The sequence below is a fragment of the Diospyros lotus genome, chromosome 7 (assembly GCF_014633365.1).
Source record: "Diospyros lotus cultivar Yz01 chromosome 7, ASM1463336v1, whole genome shotgun sequence".
NCBI classification, from domain to species: Eukaryota; Viridiplantae; Streptophyta; class Magnoliopsida; order Ericales; family Ebenaceae; genus Diospyros; species Diospyros lotus.
The window spans coordinates 27609685-27632919 of NC_068344.1; the positions used below are offsets into that span (position 1 = coordinate 27609685).

The 23235-nt window shown below is 38.1% G+C and overlaps 2 protein-coding genes across 2 annotated transcripts; one reads left to right on the forward strand and one right to left on the reverse strand.

Annotated features, from left to right (window-relative positions):
• Positions 1 to 86: 86 nt before the first annotated feature.
• On the forward strand, positions 87 to 1838 carry LOC127805876 (uncharacterized). Its single transcript, XM_052342701.1, has 3 exons — positions 87 to 288; positions 366 to 592; positions 1010 to 1838. Exons 2-3 carry the CDS (start codon positions 368 to 370, stop codon positions 1553 to 1555), a joined length of 771 nt encoding a protein of 256 aa, XP_052198661.1. The 5' UTR covers positions 87 to 288; positions 366 to 367; the 3' UTR covers positions 1556 to 1838.
• An 11729-nt stretch (positions 1839 to 13567) lies between these two features.
• LOC127806440 (plasma membrane ATPase 4) lies at positions 13568 to 20550 on the reverse strand. Its single transcript, XM_052343740.1, has 16 exons — positions 20231 to 20550; positions 18166 to 18285; positions 17835 to 18071; positions 16878 to 17639; positions 16635 to 16757; positions 16419 to 16523; positions 16108 to 16252; positions 15844 to 16008; positions 15499 to 15737; positions 15371 to 15403; positions 15202 to 15283; positions 14939 to 15099; positions 14663 to 14836; positions 14352 to 14534; positions 14061 to 14242; positions 13568 to 13963 (listed from the first exon to the last, which is right to left on the reverse strand). The coding sequence occupies exons 1-16, from the start codon at positions 20279 to 20281 to the stop codon at positions 13867 to 13869; spliced, it is 2859 nt and encodes a 952-aa protein (XP_052199700.1). The 5' UTR covers positions 20282 to 20550; the 3' UTR covers positions 13568 to 13866.
• Between the last annotated feature and the right edge of the window lie 2685 nt (positions 20551 to 23235).

A 23235-nucleotide genomic window follows, 5' to 3' on the forward strand; every position in this document is an offset into this window, starting at 1 on the left:
GGTTTCAGAGAAGAACTGTTTGGTTGTTGGGCATGACGCAAGATGATTGAACCCATTTGCTAATTATATAGCTTATTGCTTCTTGTCTTGGTGGGTGGATTAATGGCGCGGCGGAACTGGACCTTATTAAACCTGACCCATATATCTCCACCCCTCCATCAACTATTAGTGCCTTTTATCAAGAACCCCACCCAAATATTCAGCCCCACCATCTCTTCTCTATATATCTTTCTCTCTCCCATTTTCTGTCTCAAGGGGTCTATTTTCTGTGCGGTAGTTTGCTTACAAGTAATAATTCCTGTCTGGTTTTTCTTTTCTCTTCTTTTTTTTTTTTTTTTTTTTTAACAATTCTGAGAATTTTTCAGGCATGGGAACCGAGCTCCAATATGCGATTAATCCATTATGTTCAGCCCCAAACAACGATAGTTCTTGTTCGGGCAGTCGACCGGATGATTGGGACTGCTTCCAGAACCCCAAAAGGACTGTTTTCATAAGCTTTCAGAACAGCATGATGGATCAGATGGTCCAGCAACAGAACATTGAATCCATCAAGAACACAATGCTGATGCATGAAACTGTTTTCAGACATCAGGTATCAATTTAATTCAAGCTACAGATTTCGGATTAATATTCCTCTCTGATCGTCTGGCACTATTGCATCCACGAATGCATGCAATTCGAGTTCGAGAAATATGGCTGAATTCGAGAGTAAAATCAGATGGAATTTGAGCTGAGTTGATCTTGATTCAAAACTTTTGTGTTTAACTATAGAACACTGATATTCTAGACGATTTGACTGGCTGAATCCATGGCAGAACGGGCATAAATCGACATTCAGCTAAACAACCGGCTGGAATACCATTATTGATCTTATCTTTGTCTCTCGTAAAGGATTATAATTAGCTGCACAACTCTTTCTATAAACAACTCTGAACAAAAGCCATATAATTTAGTCCAAGTAGTACAAAATTCATTGTTTTGAGTCCCGTATTTCTTCTTACGCTCTTAGGTGCGAGAGCTCCACCGGCTCTACAGCGTCCAGAAGAATCTGATGGAAGAGCTGAGAAACGAGATCAAACAGCAGAACGGATACTGGGTTATGGCGAGGCCGGCATTCGATCTGGAAAGGCCGGCTCAAGAAGAGGATCTCTCAAGTAGCGCCATTGAAGAAGACCAAGCAGTTGCAGGGCCGAGTAATTGCAGATCCGCCATGAAAATAAACAGCAAGATTGTGATGGATGGAGAAGGAGAAAGAGAAGAAGAAGAAGAAGAAGAAGAAGAAGAAGAAGAAGAAGACGATGATGTGGAGCTAACGCTGAGCCTGGGGGGCTCCATAAGGAAGAACAAATTGACGAGCCGCCACTATCATCATCATCAAGATAGAGGTGATTTGAAGGAGACTGGAAGCTCAAGCTTGCTGAAATCAGAGAGAGACCAAGAATGCAGTGGGACTAATTCCAACACGACGATGGGTAGTTCGAGTACTACGTCGTTTGATCAGCAAAGTAAGCGGCCCCATTGGCTTTTCCAAAGTCTAAACTTGAATAGAACATAATTAATAATTAATTAATATTGTCATTGACATGCATATATATATATATGTGTGTGTGTGTGTGTGTGTGTTTGTAATGAATCCTGCATTAATTTAACACAGTTTGATTCGTGCACGAGGAATAACTCTATGGCGATGGACAATATATGTGTGTGTGTGTGTGTGTTGTAAATGCTCCTCCTGTGAATGATGTTTAATTACTTGGAGCATGATTAAGCTTGCTGTAGATTATTAAATTGTTCATTACCCATTAATTGGTTATTAGCTTCAGTGTTTGCAGTAGTTGAAATGCACGGTTCAAATATTTTGCATTTTCAGTCAGTTAAAGGGCGAGTCGTTGCCATGTATGTGCAGAATGTACAACAGTGAACACAGAACAGCCACTTTAATTAATATAAACAAATGAATATAATGAATGCTGCTATTCAGTCTAATTTTTCGACCGGATGAGGTGAAATTCGGCTGCAGCAGACATCGAAGATTTAGATTATACAAAACCATATTTAACGCCTAAAAAGAAATTAAACTGAAGAACAAAACTGATCCATCCAAAATGCCAACGAGCACATGAAATGGAATTAGGCTACCTGGGTTGATGAGGATCAGCAGCAAGTGGATTTGGTTGCTCTTTTGGTAGTGTTTTCATATTTTCTAATTTAGTGGGTTTGTGTGCAGTCTATTTAATAGAAATTTGGACTTGTATTGATTATCATGAAGGAAACTGTTATCCCTTTGTCTCTTAACTGCCTTTCATCTTCTTCTTCTCTTCTGTAGTTATACAGAATTTCTCCTTTCATAAATATCTATCCCTGTCAAATCCAAATTCAGGGATGCTGTTTCCAAGAAATGAAAGTTGCTGATCTGCAAGAACAGAAGGCAAACACCAGAAAACAACATCTGCTTGATTGATTGACGATCACTTGCTTGAGATCGTCAGCGAGGACATTCTTCGAACAGTTGGGGACCGCGACAGCCGAACCATAAACTTGTACCCATCAAAAAAGAAAATTCAAATTATTCCTAACTGAAACGACCCACTGCATGTTTGGCAGGGAATTTGCTTAATTAGTCTTATCCTAAGCCTTATCCCTTATTGGGTGTAATGCAAGGATTAGACTTAATTAATTCTTGAAAAAAAGTTAGTCCCATGGGAGAGGGATTAATGAGTAATGCTAAGAGTCATGACAGATGACTGTCTCATCTGCCTATCATCTCCTTTAATGAAGATGCGATATATGATTGATTACACTATCATCAATCATGACTCCAAATATTACTCGGTGTTAATTTGTCCCACAAAACAATTTCCATATCCAACACCCTCTAAGAGATTGAAGAACTAAGCTACAAAACCTCGTGCCCTTGGATAGAGTCTAATTTTCAACCAGAGAAAAGATTGCTACAACAAGCTCCTAAGGCCCCAATAATTGACGAGCATAAGCCCAAAACATATGCCACAAGGCCCAACAGAATCCCTAGACAAAACACCAAATCCAACAACACAAAAGATCAAAGATACAAATCAATTGAATGTAGCCACCACAACCTGATGTTGGACGCCAGTCACTAGCCGTGGTAAGCATCCAAACCAACAGTAAGAGCGAACAGTCCCTCACTATCACAACCGCGCATCCCAGTTCCCGCGCCAAATCATCGGCCTCACCTCTATCCCAAAAGCAGAACTAGGGCCGGCTGGAGAGTTGGTGAGGTGCTAGACTATAAATAATAAAAATTATTAAAATTTTATTTTTTTATTTTTTGAGATATAAAATTACTAATTAAATTTTTAGATTTTATTTTAGAAAGTAAATTTTTTTTAATTGATAATATAATTAAATTGCTTAATATTTCTTGTGACATAGTTGAATGTAAATAAGATTTTATTAATTTTAATTTTGAAAAAAAAAAATTGTTGGAACTATAGTAACATGAATGATTAATAATATTTTATAAGTTATTCATAAATTTAAAAAAAAATATTCTTTTTATAAAATTTAGTCTTAACAAGTGGTCGGGTCCATCGCAATTTTTACCTCCTCTGAAGCAGTGAAGCTTCTGATTGATATTATTTAATGAAATTGAAATAAAAAGGTCTTTCCTTCATTGTGGGCAGTCTGATTAATAAAGAATCCACCAAATATAGAATACAATTGAGTGTTAGAACTAAGAAATGAGGGGGAAGGGGAGGGAGGTTGTATTAATTGGGCACTTTCTCATCCACATTTCTTTCCATTTTTGCCCTTTTGATATTGATATTTTTATAATAAATTTTATAAATTTTTATTATAAATAAACTTAAAACATGAGGGATAGTTTTGTCCATAAGATTTGATTGTCTAAATTCTTTAACATTCATTTGCAAATGTTACCTATTCATTGAGAATTTGGTTTGGTTTATTTTAAGTTTATTTATACTAAAAATTTGTGAAATTTATTCATTTGAAAGATGGTGGAAATATCAATATCAAAAGGGCAAAACTAGAAAGGAATATGAAATGTGGATGACATGACATGAAAGCACCCAATTAATACAACCCCCATCCGCCTACACTCCCCTCCTTTCTAACTTCTAATTGTAACACTCAATTATATATAAAATTTATCTCATGAAACAATGATATTTTGGGAAATTGGGGCCTTCCCCTTTTTGAGGGGCCTAGACATAGGTCAGTAAGGCTTATGCCTTAAACCAGGCCTGAGCAAAACCTTCATGTCAACAAGTTTCAAATGAACCCTGAAACACTCTACTCCTCACCCACTTACGTTGAATTGTTCGTCACCTCCTCTCGATGTTCCTTCATCTCGCCTTCCTTAGCCTAATAGTAACCAGGCACACCCAAAGCCAAATAACGGATCAAGTGATAGGGATGAGATCATGAATTGAAGAGTGAACAATTGTTAAAGAAATGTGACCAAGGGTCAAATAATTAAGCTAATGTAGACACAGGAAATGGCAAGTACTGGCATGCTCCAACTAAGATCAAGAGCTAAAGAGAGAGAGAGAGAGATGAGACATTAAGGAAACCAAACTAGGACCACATAAATAGGAGCAGATTTATTTCCAAGATTACAAGATCCAAGATTGAGGGAGGTACCTTATACTTCGGCGGTTGTGAGCCTTATGTATGTAATGATATGTATGAATCTGGATATTGCATACGTTGTAAGTGTTGTAAACCGATATCAATCCGATCTCGATTAGAGTCATTAGATCGTAGTAAAGTATATTTTGAAATACTTGTGAAAGACTAAATATATGCCATTGATTTATGGAGGGGAGATTTCCATGTGCATGGATTCACTGATTTAGATTTTCAATCGGATGTTGATGATTGCAAATTGATGTCTGGTTTTGTATATCTCTTGAATAATGGTGTTGTGAACTGGAAAAGTTCCAAGTAGGAAATCACAACGGATTCAACCACTAAAGCAGAGTATGTTGTGGCATGTAATGTTGTTAAGGAAGCTGTTTGGATTTGAAAGTTTCTTTCGGAGGTTGATGTGGTTCCGGTCATTCTGTCACTAGTACATTTGTATTATGACAACAATTGGGCTATCGCACAAGCGAAGGAACCCAAGTCTCATCAGAAGTCCAAACACATTGAACGATGGCTTCATTTGATTCGAGAGATTATAGGACTTAAGGGCGTGCAGCTACAGAGAATAGATTCAACATATAATATAGTTAACCCACTCACCAAAGCTATGATTCAGTCACAGTTAGATTGACATCTTAAAAAGATGGGTATCTGATTCCTGCCAATGGTGAAGCACTAGATCTACATGTGATGTAAATTAACATTAGTGTAAATGAGAAATTATTAGTGTTGTATGCCTTGATACTACATTTGGATAACATCTAAAGGGCTTGTTTTAATGCATTAATTGTATTTCTGTATAAATTAATAAAAGACAAAGTTTTCTTTATTCATATTTTTTCTAATCTATTATATGAATGACTTTTTGAATCTTCTATGTGAGAATCTTATTCTATAAATGTTGAGACTGTGTGACAAGATTCTCTCATAACAGAATTTCTTAAACTATTCCTAGTCCTTAAATTCTTTAGATGGGGACTTCGATTAATCGAGTATAGATTAACACAAGGGTTATTACCTCATTCGGTATGGCGATACCAATGGGAGGATGGTGTGTCACGTGCGCATATAACATGAGATATCGCTAGTAAACATGTGGGTGATCGTTGGGGAACGATCAACCAAATGTGACATCGATGAGTGACCACATGACCTGGTGGATAATGGTTGTGTCATTAGGTTGTGATAGTATGTTGATCCTTGGACTTGAATCGGCACGATTATTTTGTATATTGGTGTGTGAGATTTGCTAATGAGTCGAACCATCCAATTGAGAGGTGGGAACATTCATCTATGTGGTTCTATATTATTGGTATATGGAGACAGGTGTTAGGTGACTGCACTCCCACCCTGCAATTAAAACACAAAACAAAACACAATAAAAATTTTATATTTTTTTCTTTGTTTAGGTGAGAGGTTTATACTCGTCAGTGTACGAGTGCAGTTGTAGTCTAAATTTAAATTTATATTTTCTGAATGAGTCCAGGTCGTCCACTGAGAGATTTATTTATGGCAAAATAAAAAGAATGTCACACAAGCACACACGCATTTGGATAAATTGGCAACAAGGTTTTTTATGGTTTTTTAAACAACAGATACTAGGAAATAAATTAAGGCAGTAATTGAAATAAATACTTTAAGTGAGAATATAAAATTAGATAATACTTGAGTTAAGACAATTTCAGTGCCAACCCGTTGATTCCCAAATTTTAGCATAAAAGATTAGCAACATTAATTTAATTTCAGATATGAGGGTTTGTTATTAAATGCAATTAGAGATGATGATAGTTCTAGGTTAAGCAATCCCCATACATGATATGCGGGATTCTAATTTAAGCAACCACCATAAATTCAATTGCAATTAATACACAAAACAACTAAATTAATCATCCGGGTTTGGGTATGATAGTATTTCCAGTTCTAGTAACTCTCATACATGGCATGAAAGCTCTAAGTTAGGCTTACGCTCCAATCCAAACCTAGTGATTTCTCAATAATTAAGATACACTCATACTGAAATTTAAATTAATGTTACTTATTTAAAGCGCAGCTTTCTTTGGGAATCATTGGCGTTGGACACTGTCCTTGCCTTAACCCAAGATTAGATTTAGCTACTCATTTCCATTTAAAAGTTAATTGACATGAATTTAAACGACGTAATTTAAATAACAGAATTTAAATGACAAGAAATTTTAAAGGCATAAACTAACCGTCCATTTAGGCGGTGAATAATTAAATGACAAGAATTAAAATTGCAGAAATTTAAAGGCACAAATTAACCGTCCATTTAGGCGGTGAATAATTAAATGACAAGAATTAAAATTGCAGAAATTTAAAGGCACAAATTAACCGGCCATTTAGGCGGTGAATAATAAAGTAATAATAAATGACATAAGAATTTAAAAGAAGAAAGGAAGGAAGTAAGATCACAAGAGAGAATACTAAAGAAAAGGGGAAAGAACAAGAACAATTCTCAAAGAGAGAATTATAAGGAAACAACTAAACTTTGATTCAAGAATAATAATCACACTTACAAATGCAATCAAGTGATCTATTTATAGGCCACAAGATGCAATACAAACCACACAATTTCAATTATTCAACTAAACATAATTATATCTAATGGGCACTCACACACTTAAAGTTAAATGGATTTTAGCTATAATACACACCTAATATTAAATGGATTTTAGCTAAAATACATACCTAATAAAGCATTCATAAAGTTAAATGGATTTTAGCTATAATATCCACCTAATAGTTAAATGGATTTTAGCTAAAAAACACACCTAATAAAGCTCTCACATAAAAAATAAAAATAGATTTCTATAAATTGGTTTTTAATCTTCATTAGGATTAAAAATAATCCTTGGGCCTTCTCCAAATAATATCTTCCATGGGTTGCTCAAATTGGGCCTTAATTCTTCATGGGCTTGAATTCTTCATGGACTTTAATTTTTCATGGGCTTGATTTCTTCATGGACTTGAATTCTTCATGGGCTTGATTTTTCCATGGGTTTGATTTCTTCATGGACTTTAATTTTTCATGGGCTTGATTTCTTCATGGACTTGAATTCTTCATGGGCTTGATTTTTCCATGGGTTTGATTTCTTCATGGACTTGAATTCTTCATGGACTTTAAGTCTTCATGGGCTTGAATTCTTCATGCCTAAAAAAAATAATAATAATAATAATTTAATGTTATTAATAAATTATATATTATATATATGTATTACACATGGCACATATATATATTATATTATATTATATATATATTACATGCATGCATATAATGATGTATATGTATTATATATAATTTTATATATTATTATTATTATTAAATTTTACTTTAAAATTTCATTTTATTCATTTTTCAATTTAAACTTGCATATAACCATAAAATATATATTAATATCTAATTTAAACTATTTTTAAGATCAAAAGAAGGGTATAATTATAACAAAATTTTTATAAAATTAACCACTAATCATTAGGAATATGATCTGTTGCCCTCATCGATATTTGATGAGATGAACGTCTTATATGATATACTATTAATGTAATAGAACAATCTCTGGCTATGGCAGATTGAAAGTCAGGAAATGTGTTTTTTAAGATGTCATCTAGTCACATTAATGAGGTCTGACACATAGTTACTGAGTTTGTGAATTTATCACTCCATGACTCTCACTCAGTTAGGACGTTAGGTGATGGAAGGATTATAACACATAGTAATCGTCAACTATAATAGGTTCACTTAAAGTGAGATTTCATTGTCACCTATACTATCATAAATCGTTACTAGGCACTATTCAGGAACTTTTGAAACGTCGTCAGGACTTGGAGAAGTTTCGATGATAGGTCAAGGGGTTAACCAATATCAAAAAGGGTTTCGGTGTTATATGGTTGCTAGCGAGCAGTGAACCTAAAAAGTCACATACCATATAGTGTTGCGTTTGATATCGACATCGTGTACCCAAAATGTCTCTGAAAATAGTTGGTCAAAAGTTAATCATTAACCCCTGCCAATAATGCATAGTGTATAGTAATAGTGTATAGTGAAATTGTATAGTAATCTCTTGAATGATTGCTTGAATTATTGAGTTGGTGGGACGAGAATGAATTGAATTGGGAGAAGAAGAAAAAAAGGGGAAACGGGATTAATTTAATAAAAGGAAGATAGAGCCTTCTACCCTTCTCTGTCTTCTTTCTTTTGATGTTGTTATCTTCTTCTTTTTCTTTTTGCCTCCTCTGGAAATATCATAGAAATGATATGTGTGATTATTACGTGTATAATTTTAAGACGCAAGTACTGGTGATCTATATTGCACGAAAACGAGAAACGTTTCCGATAAAAAACGGAAACGCTGAAATGACATTTTTCTAAAAATGTAGGAAACGGAAACGTGGAGTAAACTATAAATTTAAAAAAAAATAGAGGTTTTTTTTAAATATAATTTTTAATATAAATAATAAACATAAATTCCATAATTAACGATACTGAGTGAAATAATACATATCCTTACCAGTTATCTGTTTTTCTCCTTTGTGGACATTAATTAGGAAGGAAGAAATTTGGTGGTATTTTATCTGCGACATGTAAAAGAAAACTTATAAAAAAGTTATAGAAAGTGATTAATGGGCATGAGTATGTAAATTTATTGTGTACCTTAGATAGAAAAGCCTTTGCAAGCTCTAGTGGATTAATGGGTAAATGATCCTTGCTGTATGCTGGAAGGAATGTGCCATTCTGGTAACTACCAGAAAGTGAAAAGCTGCTTGACCAGGAGAGCGCCTTGATGTAGATGGCGGCAAGGAAAAAGAAGAATAAAAAGAAGAAAAAGAAAGAGAGGGAATGAGGCAGATCAGATTCAATTTTTTAGGGCTCTCTGTGCTTTAGTCATGTGCAGGAAACCCGTTTCCAGCCGAATTGTTAAAATTTTGAAACAGCCCAAAAGTTTTTGAAAATTATACAAGCGGCCCAAAAAATGTTTCGGGCCGTTTTTCCCTTTTCTAAAATTGGAAACGTGATGATGGTTTTTGGGACCGACCACCACGTGCCACCTCTGCGACTGGACCTCGGGAATGGAACCTCGGACTTGGGGGTGTCGGACCTCGGGTGTAGAACCTGCAAGACAATAGGGGGCCGGGGCTAGGATCCCCCGGGGTAGACTCCGATGCTCAAATCAGTAGAGTAAATGAGAGTAGAAGTAAATGAAAGAGCTGTAGAGCTTGAATGTACCTGACGAGAGTCCTTGTCTTTATAGGCGAACCCGTTTTGGGGTACCCGAGATGAGTGGGCGCGACTCTCGAGAATCCCGTTCAAGTTGGAACGGGTCTTGCGGTTCGGCCCAGATTTCCTGGGCTTCGCTCCGGAGTGTTGACTTGCCACGTGTCGGTCTCTCAGGTGATCCGCGTGGCAGGTGAGACTATCAGCGCATAGGGGTATTTTAGTAATTTTAGTTGGTGCCACATCACTTGCCCCCCTCCTTGGCGGGTTGCTTTCCTTCTCTCCGGGGCGGTGTTTGGCTTCGCTCTCGAAAGCGATCTCGAGTAGGAGACCTCTCTCGATGCTCCGACTTGGATTCTACCCTGCCCGAGTTCGTACCTCCTCGACCCACGAAATCCCGGAGGTATCCTCGGTTGATAAGCTCTTGTATTTCTTCTTTCAGTTGGATGCAATCCTCAGTATCATGGTCGTGGTCGCGGTGAAAACGACAATACTTCTTTTTGCTTCGAGTGTTGGGTGGAGATTTCAGCGGGGGAGGACGCCGTAAATAATTCTTATCCTCCAACGCCAGGAGAATCTCTGCTCGACTTGTATTGAGGGGAGTGTAATTCACCGGGCTTTCACGTGCACCCCCAAAACCCGGGCGATCGGGAGCTCGGGAGGGGCGATAGTCCGTCTTCTACTCTGGCGCCAGCTTTTTCTTCTCATTTTCTCTTTCTTTCCTATCAGGTTGCTCCGCCCGCTTCACCTTCATCACCTCTTCGACGTTGATGTACTTATTAGCCCGGGCTAAGGACTCTGTGAAAGTACGAGGTGGAGTTTTGGCTAAGGACTGAGCAAATAGTCCAGCTCTCAAGCCATTCTGAAGAGCCACCATTGCGATTCGCTGGTCAAACTCATCGATACTTAATGCCTCTTCGTTGAACCTAGCCACGAAATCCCTTAGGGATTCACCCTGGTTCTGCTTGATGTTCACCAAAGCCATGGAAGACTTTCGGTGGCGCTTCAAGGGAGCGTAGTGGGCTAAGAAACAGGTCTTCAGCTCTTCCCAGCGGTTGATGGAACGATGGGGAAGGCAGGAGTACCAGGTCCGGGCATGTCCTCCCAAAGTGGCCGAAAATGCCCGGCACCACATCGCGTCCGACCCCGATTGCACCAGCATGTGAGAGGAGAAAAGCTCGATGTGGTCATAGGGATCCGTGCTTCCATCATAGAGCTTAATGGAGGGGATACGAAACCTTTCCGGTGGAACCTCTGTCATGATGTCCTTACTCAAGGGTTGGTTAGAGCCGAGGTGGAGTAACTCTTTCTTTCCCTTCTTGAGTTCCTGGACTTGCTTCTCTAGGAAACGCAATCGTCTCTCCTGCGAAGTCCCTCTTTCTCGCGAGGGGGCAGAAGTGGATCTTGCCGCCTCAGAGGAGTGGATTTCCTGACCCATCTGGCGGGATTGACGAGGCTCCCGAGCAGGAGGAGGTGACTGATGTTCCGCCCGCTGGGAGGGCACATGCGAACGATGCTGTTCAGTCTGGTGTAGATAACCAGTCAACAACTCAATTAGCTGTTGGACCTGATTTTCCAACCTGGTGAGTCGGTCCTCCAGCATGGGATTGGCTGGAGGTGGTGGATTCTCTCCTTGTTGCGGGGCTTCTAGATTGGCTCCGACCTGGCTGCGAGTCACGTCTCTTCGGGGAGCCTTGTGGTTAGCTATGACAAGGAGCGAAAGTCGTTTGACACTCACGGAAGGACCGAGGTCCGAGGTGAGGAGTTGAAGTCCGAAGCACGAGGTAGGGAATGAAGAGGCTAGCGAGTATGGACGTCGGCTCCACGGTAGGCGCCAAATGATGATGGTTTTTGGGACCGACCACTACGTGCCACCTCTACGACTGGACCTCGGGAATGGAACCTCGGACTTGGGGGTGTCGGACCTCGGGTGTAGAACCTGCAAGACAATGGGGGGCCGGGGCTAGGATCCCCCGGGGTGGACTCCGACGCTCAAATCAGTAGAGTAAATGCGAGTAGAAGTAAATGAAAGAGCTGTAGAGCTTGAATGTACCTGACGAGAGTCCTTGTTTTTTATAGGCGAACCCGTTTTGGGGTACCAGAGATGAGTGGGCGCAACTCCCGAGAATCCGAGGGAAAATTTGATTTTTTTTTTTTTTTTAAAAAAAAACAAGCAAAAAAAGCAAAATGGAAGCAAAGATAAAAAATAAATAAATAACAAATAAGGAAAAATAAAAGCAAAGGAGGATGGGAAAGACTAACCTCAAGGAGATGAATGTTTGTCTTGAAATGATAATTGTAGGGTGGGGCCTTAGGGCTTATATAGAGGAGACCCAAAGGAAGAAAAATTCAAAATAACAATGTTTCCCTCCAAACGAATTCTTCCCTCCAACCAAAACCCATCCCTATAATTCCAGGGTAGTAAATGAGATTTTTAAGCACTAATCTCAACTTTAAAAACACTCTCGTGCGTCTTGGTAAAAATCAACAGTCAGGTAACCTACTCCTCGACCCAGCATGGTTTTCAGCTCGGCTTAAGGAGTGGGGGGCAAGTGATGTGGCACCAACTGAAATTACTAAAATACCCCTACGCGCTGATAGTCTCACCTGCCACGTGGATCACCTGAGAGACCGACATGTGGTAAGTCAACACTCCAGAGCGGAGCCCGGGAAATCCAGGCCGAACCGCAAGACCCGTTCCAACTTGACCGGGATTCTCGAGAGTCGCGCCCACTGATCTCGGGTACCCCAAAACGGGTTCGCCTATAAAAGACAAGGACTCTCGTCAGGTACATTCAAGCTCTACAGCTCTTTCATTTACTTCTACTCGTATTTACTCTACTGATTTGAGCGTCGGAGTCCATCCCGGGGGATCCTAGCCCCGGCCCCCCATTGTCTTGCAGGTTCTACACCCGAGGTCCGACACCCCCAAGTCCGAGGTTCCATTCCCGAGGTCCAGTCGCAGAGGTGGCACGTAGTGGTCGGTCCCAAAAATCATCATCAAAACGATTCAGAAACGCCAAAACGGCGTCTCCGAGCCGTTTCCGTGCTTCACAGCCGATGATGCACAAATCCTCTATGTTTAACACAAGAAGATGTTACTAGAACAATATCCTACTGGATATTAGGTGGGGACAAAATAGGACCATCATAACGTGAGGTAGACACAGTCTCAACACAAAAATAATTTATGTACCCTAACCTTACATCAAACAACATGTATGTATTTATTTATGTATTCAATTATTAAATATACATATTGTTTAAATACCCAAGTTATGTATAGTATGTATATTATATTTTACTAGGTATATCTAATACACAATAAAAATTATATTTTTATCTATACTATGTACTAGTGATTCCTTTTAATCTCCTTGGCAATTCAAATTTTTTATCTAAATGTTGAAGGATAACGACTTGTCCTTTGAGAAGATGTGATGAAAACACAAGTTGAATGAAATTTTAATTTTATCACCATTTGCATTAGGTGTGCCAAGAGATGAAATTTTAGTTTCACCTCTCAACAGTCGCCAACAGCCAACACGCGCCAACCCCGCAAATATCAATGATTATGAAGAAGCAACAGCCCAAAGCAAGACACCATGAGACAAGGAAAGACAAAAAGGAAGCATATATGTATGGTTTTGTTCTCTGTTGGACAAAACAACATCATGGAAGCGGATCATCATCAACGTTATACTTTTCTTTTCTCAGCATTAAAAAGGCATTAAGAAGCCAAACCGTTATCTTGCTTCTGCCACTTGAAATACCAGCAAAACAAAATTAAGGTAGAAGAACGGATATCATAAGACAGACCCAAAAAAAAAAAAAAAGGAAAATTTAATAAAACAGCCAAAGTAAAGTTTCCCAATGTGTCGAAAACTTCTTGTTATCCAGTCAGGGTTTCTCTGTTCATGAAACCGGGCCCTTCCTTCTTCAAGCTGCTGCCCCGCCCCTGTCTAGGTGACACTTGTAATGCTTTCTTATACAGTATAATGCTGTTGGATCGTGTCGATGTCCAGCCCTTTCAGCTTTACCACTGACTCGACGTGGCCCTTGAGCGTGTGAAGCTCCCGGAGCCTGCAATCGCGGCAAAAGATGGTGTTTGTTAGCTAGAGAAGCAAACTCAAAACGAACACGATTTTATAGTCTGTAAACAGCCAGCCTTCTGGCTTACCTTGCAACCTCAGCTCTCCTCTTAGCCTGCTCGGCGATTTCAGATAGCTCCCTGTAGCTACTCTTTTCGTTGAAAAGGCTAGAGCTTTCGGGTGGTTGAAGGCCATGCAAAGTCCTCTGAGCATGCGCCCATTGAGCTTCCCTCTCCTCTTTGCCGTAGTCTTTCTTTGTGGTGAATGCAGTCTGTTGTCGAAACAGAATATGTGATATTAATGACGTTGCAAGTTATTAATATTGAAAGCTGCAAGGGATGAATATATTCCAATTCTTGAGAAGGTGGAGGAGAGAGTACCTTGTTCTCTAGCAAGTTGAGCCAAGCCTTCCCACTTAAGATGTAACGAATGGCGAACTTTAATAAGTCGAGTGGGAAATAGAACACGATGCTGTAAAGCCATACAACACCAGCCCAGCCCCAATCCATTCCTTTAATTCTTGCAAAACCCCAGTTTGCATATACGGCTATCAGAGTTGCCACCTGAAAAGATCAAGTCATTCCTCAATTTAAACATGCCACGCATCACTTTATCCTACAAAGTTAGAGATAGGTTAATGTAAAGATTCCTCGAAAAGAAAAGATGGTAAATTACAGAATATAATTCTTACCAACTGCGCGATTATGAAAGCTGTAAGTAGTAAAAGTCCAGGGCGTTCAACGAAGGACCAGCTGCGAGATCGAGTGACGAAAATCAGAGCCTGGCTCACAATACTCACTTGCAGGTACAGGGCAGCCATCATTTCGTCAGGCTTTTCCCTCAGAGATCTTACACCAAATTTATCCTGTGAAATTTTAAGGAAGAAATGAAAAATCAAATCTCAAGAGCACCAACACAATATAGTCAGTCAGTCATGATACAAAGAACAAAAAAGTTTCGTTCTTACTGAGAAGAAATCAGTGTCGTGCATTGCCCAAAAGAATATTACAGTCATCAAGGCCAAATAACCCCCTAGCACAACCCCAGTAGCAAAAATCTCTTTCAATTTCCAGCTGTCGGGTACTGGAGATGGCTTCACCCTATCCTTTGAGATGGTCATAATCGTCCCTTAAAGATTAAATGATGTGTTGTGACAGTAGTCAGGGATTAAATTGAAATAGGAATGCAAAAATAAGAAGTATCTCTTCAGATGGAATAGTTATGTCTTACCATCATTTAGGATGGCAATGATCAAAACCATGAATGGGGAGAAATCAAACTTCCATATTAATGCAATAAGCATGAAACCAAACTACAATACGAGAACAAAACACATTAGCAAACTTCCAAAAAATTCATAAAGATTATCAAATTCTTCAGGCTATCACATTTAACTTACCACAATACGGATTGTGATGGAGACTGCATATATCTGTCAAAATGTAATTGTAAATAAGTTAATGACTAGCCTAGCCAAAATATTTCTGGTATAATCGCAGGAAAAAAGAATAAAGGAAAGAAACTAACTGTATAATTCTTCATCCTTTGGAAAATAGCTCTGCTCGTCAACACTGCACTGATGATGACACTCAGCCCCGGTTCTGTAAGTACAATGTCCGAAGCACCTCGTGCAGCATCAGTAGCATCAGCAACAGCAATTCCAATATCTGCTTTCTTCAATGCAGGGGCATCATTGACACCATCTCCAGTCATACCACAGATGTGCTTCCTCTCTTGCAACTTCTTCACGATTTCGTATTTGTGCTCTATGCAATGTCATTTAAGTAGTTAAGTAAAGCATTTCTCCAGAATAAAAAAGGAAAGAAAACAGTTGGTCAACTTCTTTTCTACAAGCAAAAATAAAGCACCCACCTGGGAATACACCAGCAAAGCCATCTGCTTTCTCAATCAACTCTTCAACTGGAAGGGCAGCTATGGAAGCATCCTTGCCTTGACCAAGTAAAGAAGCAGATGGATACATGTTCGTTCCCATTCCAAGTCTTCGCCCAGTCTCCTTAGCAATGGCAAGTTGATCACCTAGTCATTAGAATGGTAGGTTGTAAACTAAAGAAGAAAAAGAAACAGAGGAACAAGACAAGTCAATTGCATATTTCACATTGGGAGTAAATCCTTTACCAGTAATCATCTTAACATTCACTCCAAGATTTAGAGCCCTGCGGATAGTCTCTGCACTATCGTGCCTAGGAGGATCAAAGAGGGGTAACAATCCAACAAATTGCCATGGGCCACCTGGGCTTTCTTTTGTTTTCTCAGGCACTTCCTGCAATCACAATAGGAGGAAACAGCTCAGATTTTATGTCAAGAGGAAGAGAAAAATCGAAGGAACAATCCCTCAAGCTTAGATATACTCTATCAAGGGCACAAATATGCACAATCTCAAGCTTTGGAAGAAAACTATGATATAACAAACGGTCAGTACAGGACACCTGTCTTGCAACAGCCAGCGACCGCAGTCCACGTTCAGCAAACTTGTCAATAATGCCATGAACCTTTCTCTTCATATCTTCCTTGGCATTGCAAAGTGCTAAGATCTGTTCCCAAAAAAAAAAAAAAAGTAAATAATTTAATTAAATAAATAAGCCCTATATTGTTCGATATTGATTCCAAAGACACAACTCCAAAAGAAAGGAAACACAAGGTACCTGTTCAGGGGCACCTTTGCTAGCTCGATGCCATTTGCCCTCAGCATCAATGTAGGTCAAAGCAGTCCTCTTGTCCACAGGATTGAATGGGAAGAAATGCAGCTCTCTAATACCAGCCCGTGCCTAAAAATACAACCATACTTAGTATAAGTAGTCACTGGTGCTTATGTGCCTTTTTCTTAATGTTCCACATTCTAAAATAAACAGATGAAAGCACACAAGGAAATGGAGAGAGTGTTATACCTCTTTAGGATCAGCAAGCATCCCAACAATGGCGGCATCAATAGCATCCTGGTTTTCAGTCCTAGAGGCCCTTGCAGCAAGTAGTAAAACATGCTCTTTGTCCACTCCCTTTGCAAAAACCTCCACCAAGTTTTTGTCAACACTCAGTTTGTTAAGAGTTAGTGTCCCTGTCTTGTCACTGCAGAGGACATCCATACCGGCCATCTCCTCAATGGCCGTCATCCTCTTGGTAATGGCACCCTGTTGTGACAGCCTGTGCGACCCAATAGCCATTGTCACAGACAAGACTGTGGGCATGGCAATTGGAATACCTCCAATCAAGAGAACAAGAAGGTTATCAATTCCATCCCTGTACTTCCTATGCTGAATCGGGTACATAACAACAATCTCAACCAGCATTCCAATGGCAATGGAACAAATACAGAAGTTCCCTATTGCAGTGAGAACCTTCTGGAAGTGCCCAACTTGGTTGGTACTGTCCACAAGATGTGCAGCCTTTCCGAAAAAGGTATGCACTCCAGTAGCAATTACAACAGCTTCAATTTCACCTTGTTTGCAAGTTGAACCAGAGAAAACTTCGTCATAGGGATTTTTGGTCACTGGGAGTGATTCCCCAGTAAGGGCAGACTGATCGACCTTTAATGGATCGCCCTCAAGAAGCCGAGCATCAGCAGGGATGATATCTCCCAATTTGATACTGATGATATCTCCAGGAACCAGAATGGCAGCTTCCTGCTCACTCCAACGGCCATCTCTAAGCACCTACGTTTATACACAGATGCAGCATAAGACTATTACAGCATTTCCAAATACTGCTTCACCAAAATTTCCAACAAGAGACATAGGTGACGAACTTTTAAGTCAAATCAACAAATTATCTATTTTTTCTTCTAGTGACAGAGAGAAAAGGAATTTCATGTGCTCGTCCTTGTGTGGTAACATACATCAATTTTATACCTTAGTTTTGGGGGCAAGACCAGCCATAAGAGCTGCAGCAGCATTACCGGCGTTGTTTTCTTCAATGAAACTGATGGTAGAGTTGATCACCAGCAAACAAACGATACCAACAAAGTCCTGCCAATCCGGGGGCTTTCCATCACCATTGGCCAGTGCAATTGCCATCACAGCTGCGGCTTCCATGACCCATGAGAGTGGATTCCACATGAATCCAAGAAACTTGAGGAATTTGCTTTCCTGTTTATGACCCCCCCAAAAAAAAACAATTTAACCATTGCAATCAGGATGACGTTATTTATACACGGAAGACATTTGTCCAAAAGCAAATAACCTTTTTTTCTTCCAGTTTGTTTGGTCCGAAGATCTGAAGCCTGTTGGCTCCTTCGTCCGAACTTAAACCTTCTCTGGTGCATTTCAGCTGCTCAAACACTTCCTCAATTGGAACCTTTTCCTGTAAATTTAAACAAAACCAAAGAGATTAACACCCATGTCCAGAATTTTCTTCAAACTTTTTAATTGATATGCCTCCTCAAATTAAACAAATACAGATTCAGGGACACCAGAATTTACATGCTCAAGGTTAGGAAATAACTGGTCAAAGTCAAGCTCACTAAGCTACAATTACATCATAAGTTTCAAAAAAAAAAAACTTGGCCTCTTCAGCATAACGAAAAGCAGCATGATGCTACTACAGTTTCTCCATAAAGATGTTTGGTCTACAATAAAATCACTCCCAATCAACATTAAGCAATTTCATGAACAGGCATACTTTATCAGCATGCCTGAAACATTCATTGGCAGGCAAGCAAATTAAATCTAGAGCAAAAATAGCTGACAATATACATTCCATGGGAGAAACAGAACAAAACAAGTTTGGTGAGATTCCACGAAAAACCTAAAAGATTTATTTGAAAATTTGTGGTTAAAAAAAAACAAAGAAAGTCAAGGATAACAGATGGGTATTTAATGAATATAGGAAGTCTAAACACCAAACTAATTTACAGTTCTAGAGGGTAAAGGCCAAATTAAATGAGACAGTCACTTTCAGAAGGACATTTCACGTTTTTGGTTATGCCATAATCACATGTTGCAACTTTCTAAGCCTAATCAACACAACAAAACAAAAGTTAAAACAAAAATAAACTAATAATAATTACTCCAAACAACCCTGAATTGTTTCACAAACAATAGGGTACAGTGCGTCCAGGACAGAAGCCTGTGCACTCACTGAGTGGACCCCAAAAAAGTGAACTTTTTTTCTTCGGTTGTATTATTCTATTCGCGTATTTTAATATAATTCTATGGTGGGCGTTGAAAACTGAAAAGAATGGCCTTGGAGGATGAACCAATCACATTACCAGCGGCCCATGTCATAAAAGTAAACGCTGCTGAGGAAAGGGTACCTCGTCGGCGCGCGTACAAGACGCGCAGTCTAAATTTTCCGGCGGGCTGCAGTGGGGTAGGCTTGAATTTGACAGATTGAAAAATTTTGAAGGCCAATAAAGAAACGAAGAAAACTGTGGCCGTGTAAGTGACAGTCAACATAAGAAAGAAAGATAGAAAATAAGAAGTGAACAATCAAATCCGGTAGCATCTTTTTGTCCCAACCCAGAAAGTTTAGGTACTACGGAAAGAGTACCAACAATAAAATTCAAACAGTAGAGCCATAAGAGAAATTAAAACATTATTATTAACTGCTAATGAATTAATATAGCTGAATCAAATATAATAACTGCGAGTTTCTTATTGTTGATAAAAAAAATTGTATTGTTATTTTTAATAAATGTTGGTCAACGCCATTGAAAGCGTGCTTGGCTTCCGAGTCCCAAGTTAAAGAGAAGAGAAGTAAAAAAGAAATTTTCTGGAGAATATAATAAATAACAATTCTCAGGGTATGAAGTATGATCTCCCTTGAGAAGAGACCAAAAGTGAATATTATCAACAACAAAAAAATTGAAGAGCACAAGAAAATTAAGAGAAAGAGGAAGTGAAAATCTAGTGTTCCGTTTGATTTAATCTCAGTTAATATTAATGGAAATTTAACCCAAAAAAGAGAAGAGAGGGCTGCTGTTTTCTGGGCAGTAAATATTTCTGCATTCATGCCAATTGCCAACTCACAGAATTATGATCATCACAGTACTCCAACTTGGGCTTATCAAGAACATATATATTATAAACTGATATCAAAATCAAAGTAGAGATAAGAATCTGCATGCATAGAGAAAGCGAAATCTCTTGAGAAAGAACTACATCATATTTTTTGTCGACATCCTAGATCTGTTTTCGGGTTTCCATTCTTTTCCGGGAAAATCACCGGAAAGAAAATAGTAAAAAAAAACGCAAGCCTTAAAAGTTGCAGAAAAACGAAGAAAAACAGAGAGGGAGAGAGGGAGTACCAGATCAACAGTCTCGTTTTTGATTTCTTCAAGACTCATCGCCTTCGCCATCGCGGCGGCAAGAAGCTAATTAGCAGCAGCAGCAGCAGCCAATCAGAACGGTAGCAAGAGAGAGAGAAAGAGAGAGAGAGTGCGCTAGCAAAACTAGACTGAGTGGAAAGATCAGAGAGGATGAGGGAGACGACGATTCGTTGAAGGAGTAGCCGCCTCGAAATCCCCGAGAAAAAAGCTGCGAAAGGAAGCAAGAGCAATGGAGGGTTGAATCTGGGGGACGGTCTGGCCAGGCCTCGCTCCTCTCTTTATACCCACCACCACCAGCACGCCTCTCTCTCTCTCTCTCTCTCCATCTGTCTATCTATCTCTCTCTATATATGTATATATAAAAATATTATGTTTTGTTTGTCAAATAATATAACATTTATTCGACGCGAATAAAATAACAAAGGGAGGGAACATGGGCTCCATCCTCTCCCAAACACCTCCTGTGTGCTCGCGAACAACAAATTTGTATGTGTATATGTGGGTGTGTGATTTCTCGATTTAGATAAATTTTTCCTAAATAAATTATTTTAGACTTAAAATTTTGCATATTCTGATCTTGCCAGGACAAAGATTCTTATTAGGATAAGCGACGGTAAATTTGTAATTATCAATGCATACAAATTGTATAAATGGAATAGATTTTGTAAATCCCCAAATCCACTCTCTTTTTAGTATTTCACTTGTTTACCAATTTTTCCATTATTATTATTGCCATTTGCCAATAAAGAAATGGAGCGTTTTTTATTTGAAATTCCTCAATATCTATAGGGGAATTTAATTTAATATATGCAGCCCCAAACCCCAAGCGGCTGTCGAGTGACTCTTCAGAGTCAGCTTCTAAAAGTAAAAGGCTGGATATTTAAAATTCCAGCAAAAAATTTAGGTGGGTGGGGTGGGGGGGGTGGATGTAAGACTGATTGTGATCTCAACAGGGGGTGGGGGGGGTGGATATAAGACTAATTGTGTCATCTATATTCAGTTGGGGGGCGGGGGCGCTGCTGGCTGCTCATTGTGATCTCAACAGTCTCTCTCTTTATGTGTAGAGAGAGTCATATAGATCAAAATTTATGTTCATTACATGATAGACTTTGCCGGGTCGTGGGTTGGAGGATGATGAGTTGAGTCTTGAGTGCCGACCCTCCCCCCCCCCTCCCGCCGTCCATATTGGGCGTGTGATGTGTCCCCCCCCCCCCCGGTGGTGCCCACACTCACATCACAAAAATGCCCACCCAATGAAGCATTTATCGTTTATCACAAATTATTATTGATAATTAGAAAAAGGGAGGGAGGGGAGTCGGGTAAAGATTTTATCGGAATTTGATTCTGCCTAATCTTTTTTCATATTCCGTGTTTTCCCTTTCTCCCACCTAAAGGAGGATATATACAAGAGAGATGGAAATCGAATTTAAGAAAGAGAAATCATAGAGATTAGTTTTGTTATATTCTGTGATTAAGAATACAAAAAGTTAAATATTTTTTTGAGTAATTGATTTAAATATTTAGGATTTAGAATTTTTTTAAGTCATGGACAATTTAGTCTCTTTTTCCTATCAATATAAATTATAATCTGATATGTTCCATTGATGTAATTTTTTTATGATATAGTACTTTTTTCTTTTCTATGTAGATATTTTACATGACATATATAAAAATTTTATTTACTTCCAGATAATAATTTAAAATAATAATTTTTAATAATTAAGATATCGAATCTAACATTTTATACATTAAAGACTAAACGTCATATAGAGACCGCATGCATTAAGTCTAACTTATTTGATATTTTGTAAAACACAATAATCAAGTGGGCGTAAAAATAACATATTTAGCCTTCTTGTTTTATACAATGAGCAATTATTACATTTTAGTTTAAAATTTAAATTTTGTAGTAATTTGAAATGTGCTGCAGTAAATCAGTAATAGCTTTTAGTACATTGTATATTTTTTAATAGGAATTATTATTTTAGTAAAATATTTATAAAGAGTGGGAGAGAGAAAGATTCTGTTTTTACCCTCCATTAAAATCACAGAGATTATATTAAAAATTTACTATTATAAATCCTTTCTCCCCTTTGCTTTTCTCTTTTAACTTCTAACCCTCAAAAGATAAAAAAGAAATAGATTCACCCACAAGAGCATAGCAGGTGGTAAAGAAGGGATTGTAAAGTCATACTAAGACTGTCAGTGTGGGAATCAATTCTAGGAGAGACAATTAATTTACATTTTTCTGTAAGTGATTATTGGTAAGTGTCAGTAAACGTAGCATCAAAAAATTAAAAAAAAAAAAATCTTGATCACTCAAACACATCCCTAATTTATCTTCCTCGTAATGATCTTAGGATGAGTTCGACAAGAGCGCGGGTGATAGCTTGCAATCTAAAAAAAAAAAAAATTTCTCTTATAGTTACCTCTTTAACCATCAAATCAAAATAAGAAGATAATTTACCTTTCCTTCCACCCAACCACCCACCACCACCGCCCCTAAATTGCATAATGTCATGGATTTTATATTAAAGTATAAAAAAATATTAATTTTTAATTTATAATCAAAAAATTATTAAATTTTAATTTAATATATAATTTCATAATTATCAATTATCGTTAAAATAAACTAACGAAATACTGATATTTTTGTATTTTAGTGTAAAGTTTAATAATTTTTTTTATATTTTTGTGTAAAGTTCAATCAATATTTATGTTATTTAGTCGTTCACGTTATTAGTTACGTCAACATCACGTTAGTTTTTTTTAACAATAATTAACAGTAGTTATCGAATTGTATATTAAATTGAAATTCAGTGATTTTTTAAATATAAATTAAAATTTTATATTTTTTTTGTATTTTAGTAAAAATTCAATTATCATTTATGCAATTTAGCTACCAACCCTCTTCGCCCCTCAAAAAGATAGCTTAAGCACAATTAATTTTTAATTAATTAATAAAATTATTTAAATTTAAAAAC

Excerpts from the sequence above, each read along its gene's own strand:
- LOC127805876 (XM_052342701.1), top strand. The coding sequence starts at position 368 with ATGGGAACCGAGCTCCAATATGCGATTAATCCATTATGTTCAGCCCCA. Across the intron at positions 593-1,009 it reads AAACTGTTTTCAGACATCAG|GTGCGAGAGCTCCACCGGCT; the intron begins GTATCAATTTAA and ends TTACGCTCTTAG.
- LOC127806440 (XM_052343740.1), bottom strand. The coding sequence starts at position 20,281 with ATGGCGAAGGCGATGAGTCTTGAAGAAATCAAAAACGAGACTGTTGAT. Across the intron at positions 18,072-18,165 it reads ACAAACTGGAAGAAAAAAAG|GAAAGCAAATTCCTCAAGTT; the intron begins GTTATTTGCTTT and ends GGTCATAAACAG. Across the intron at positions 14,837-14,938 it reads ACGACACTGATTTCTTCTCA|GATAAATTTGGTGTAAGATC; the intron begins GTAAGAACGAAA and ends AAAATTTCACAG.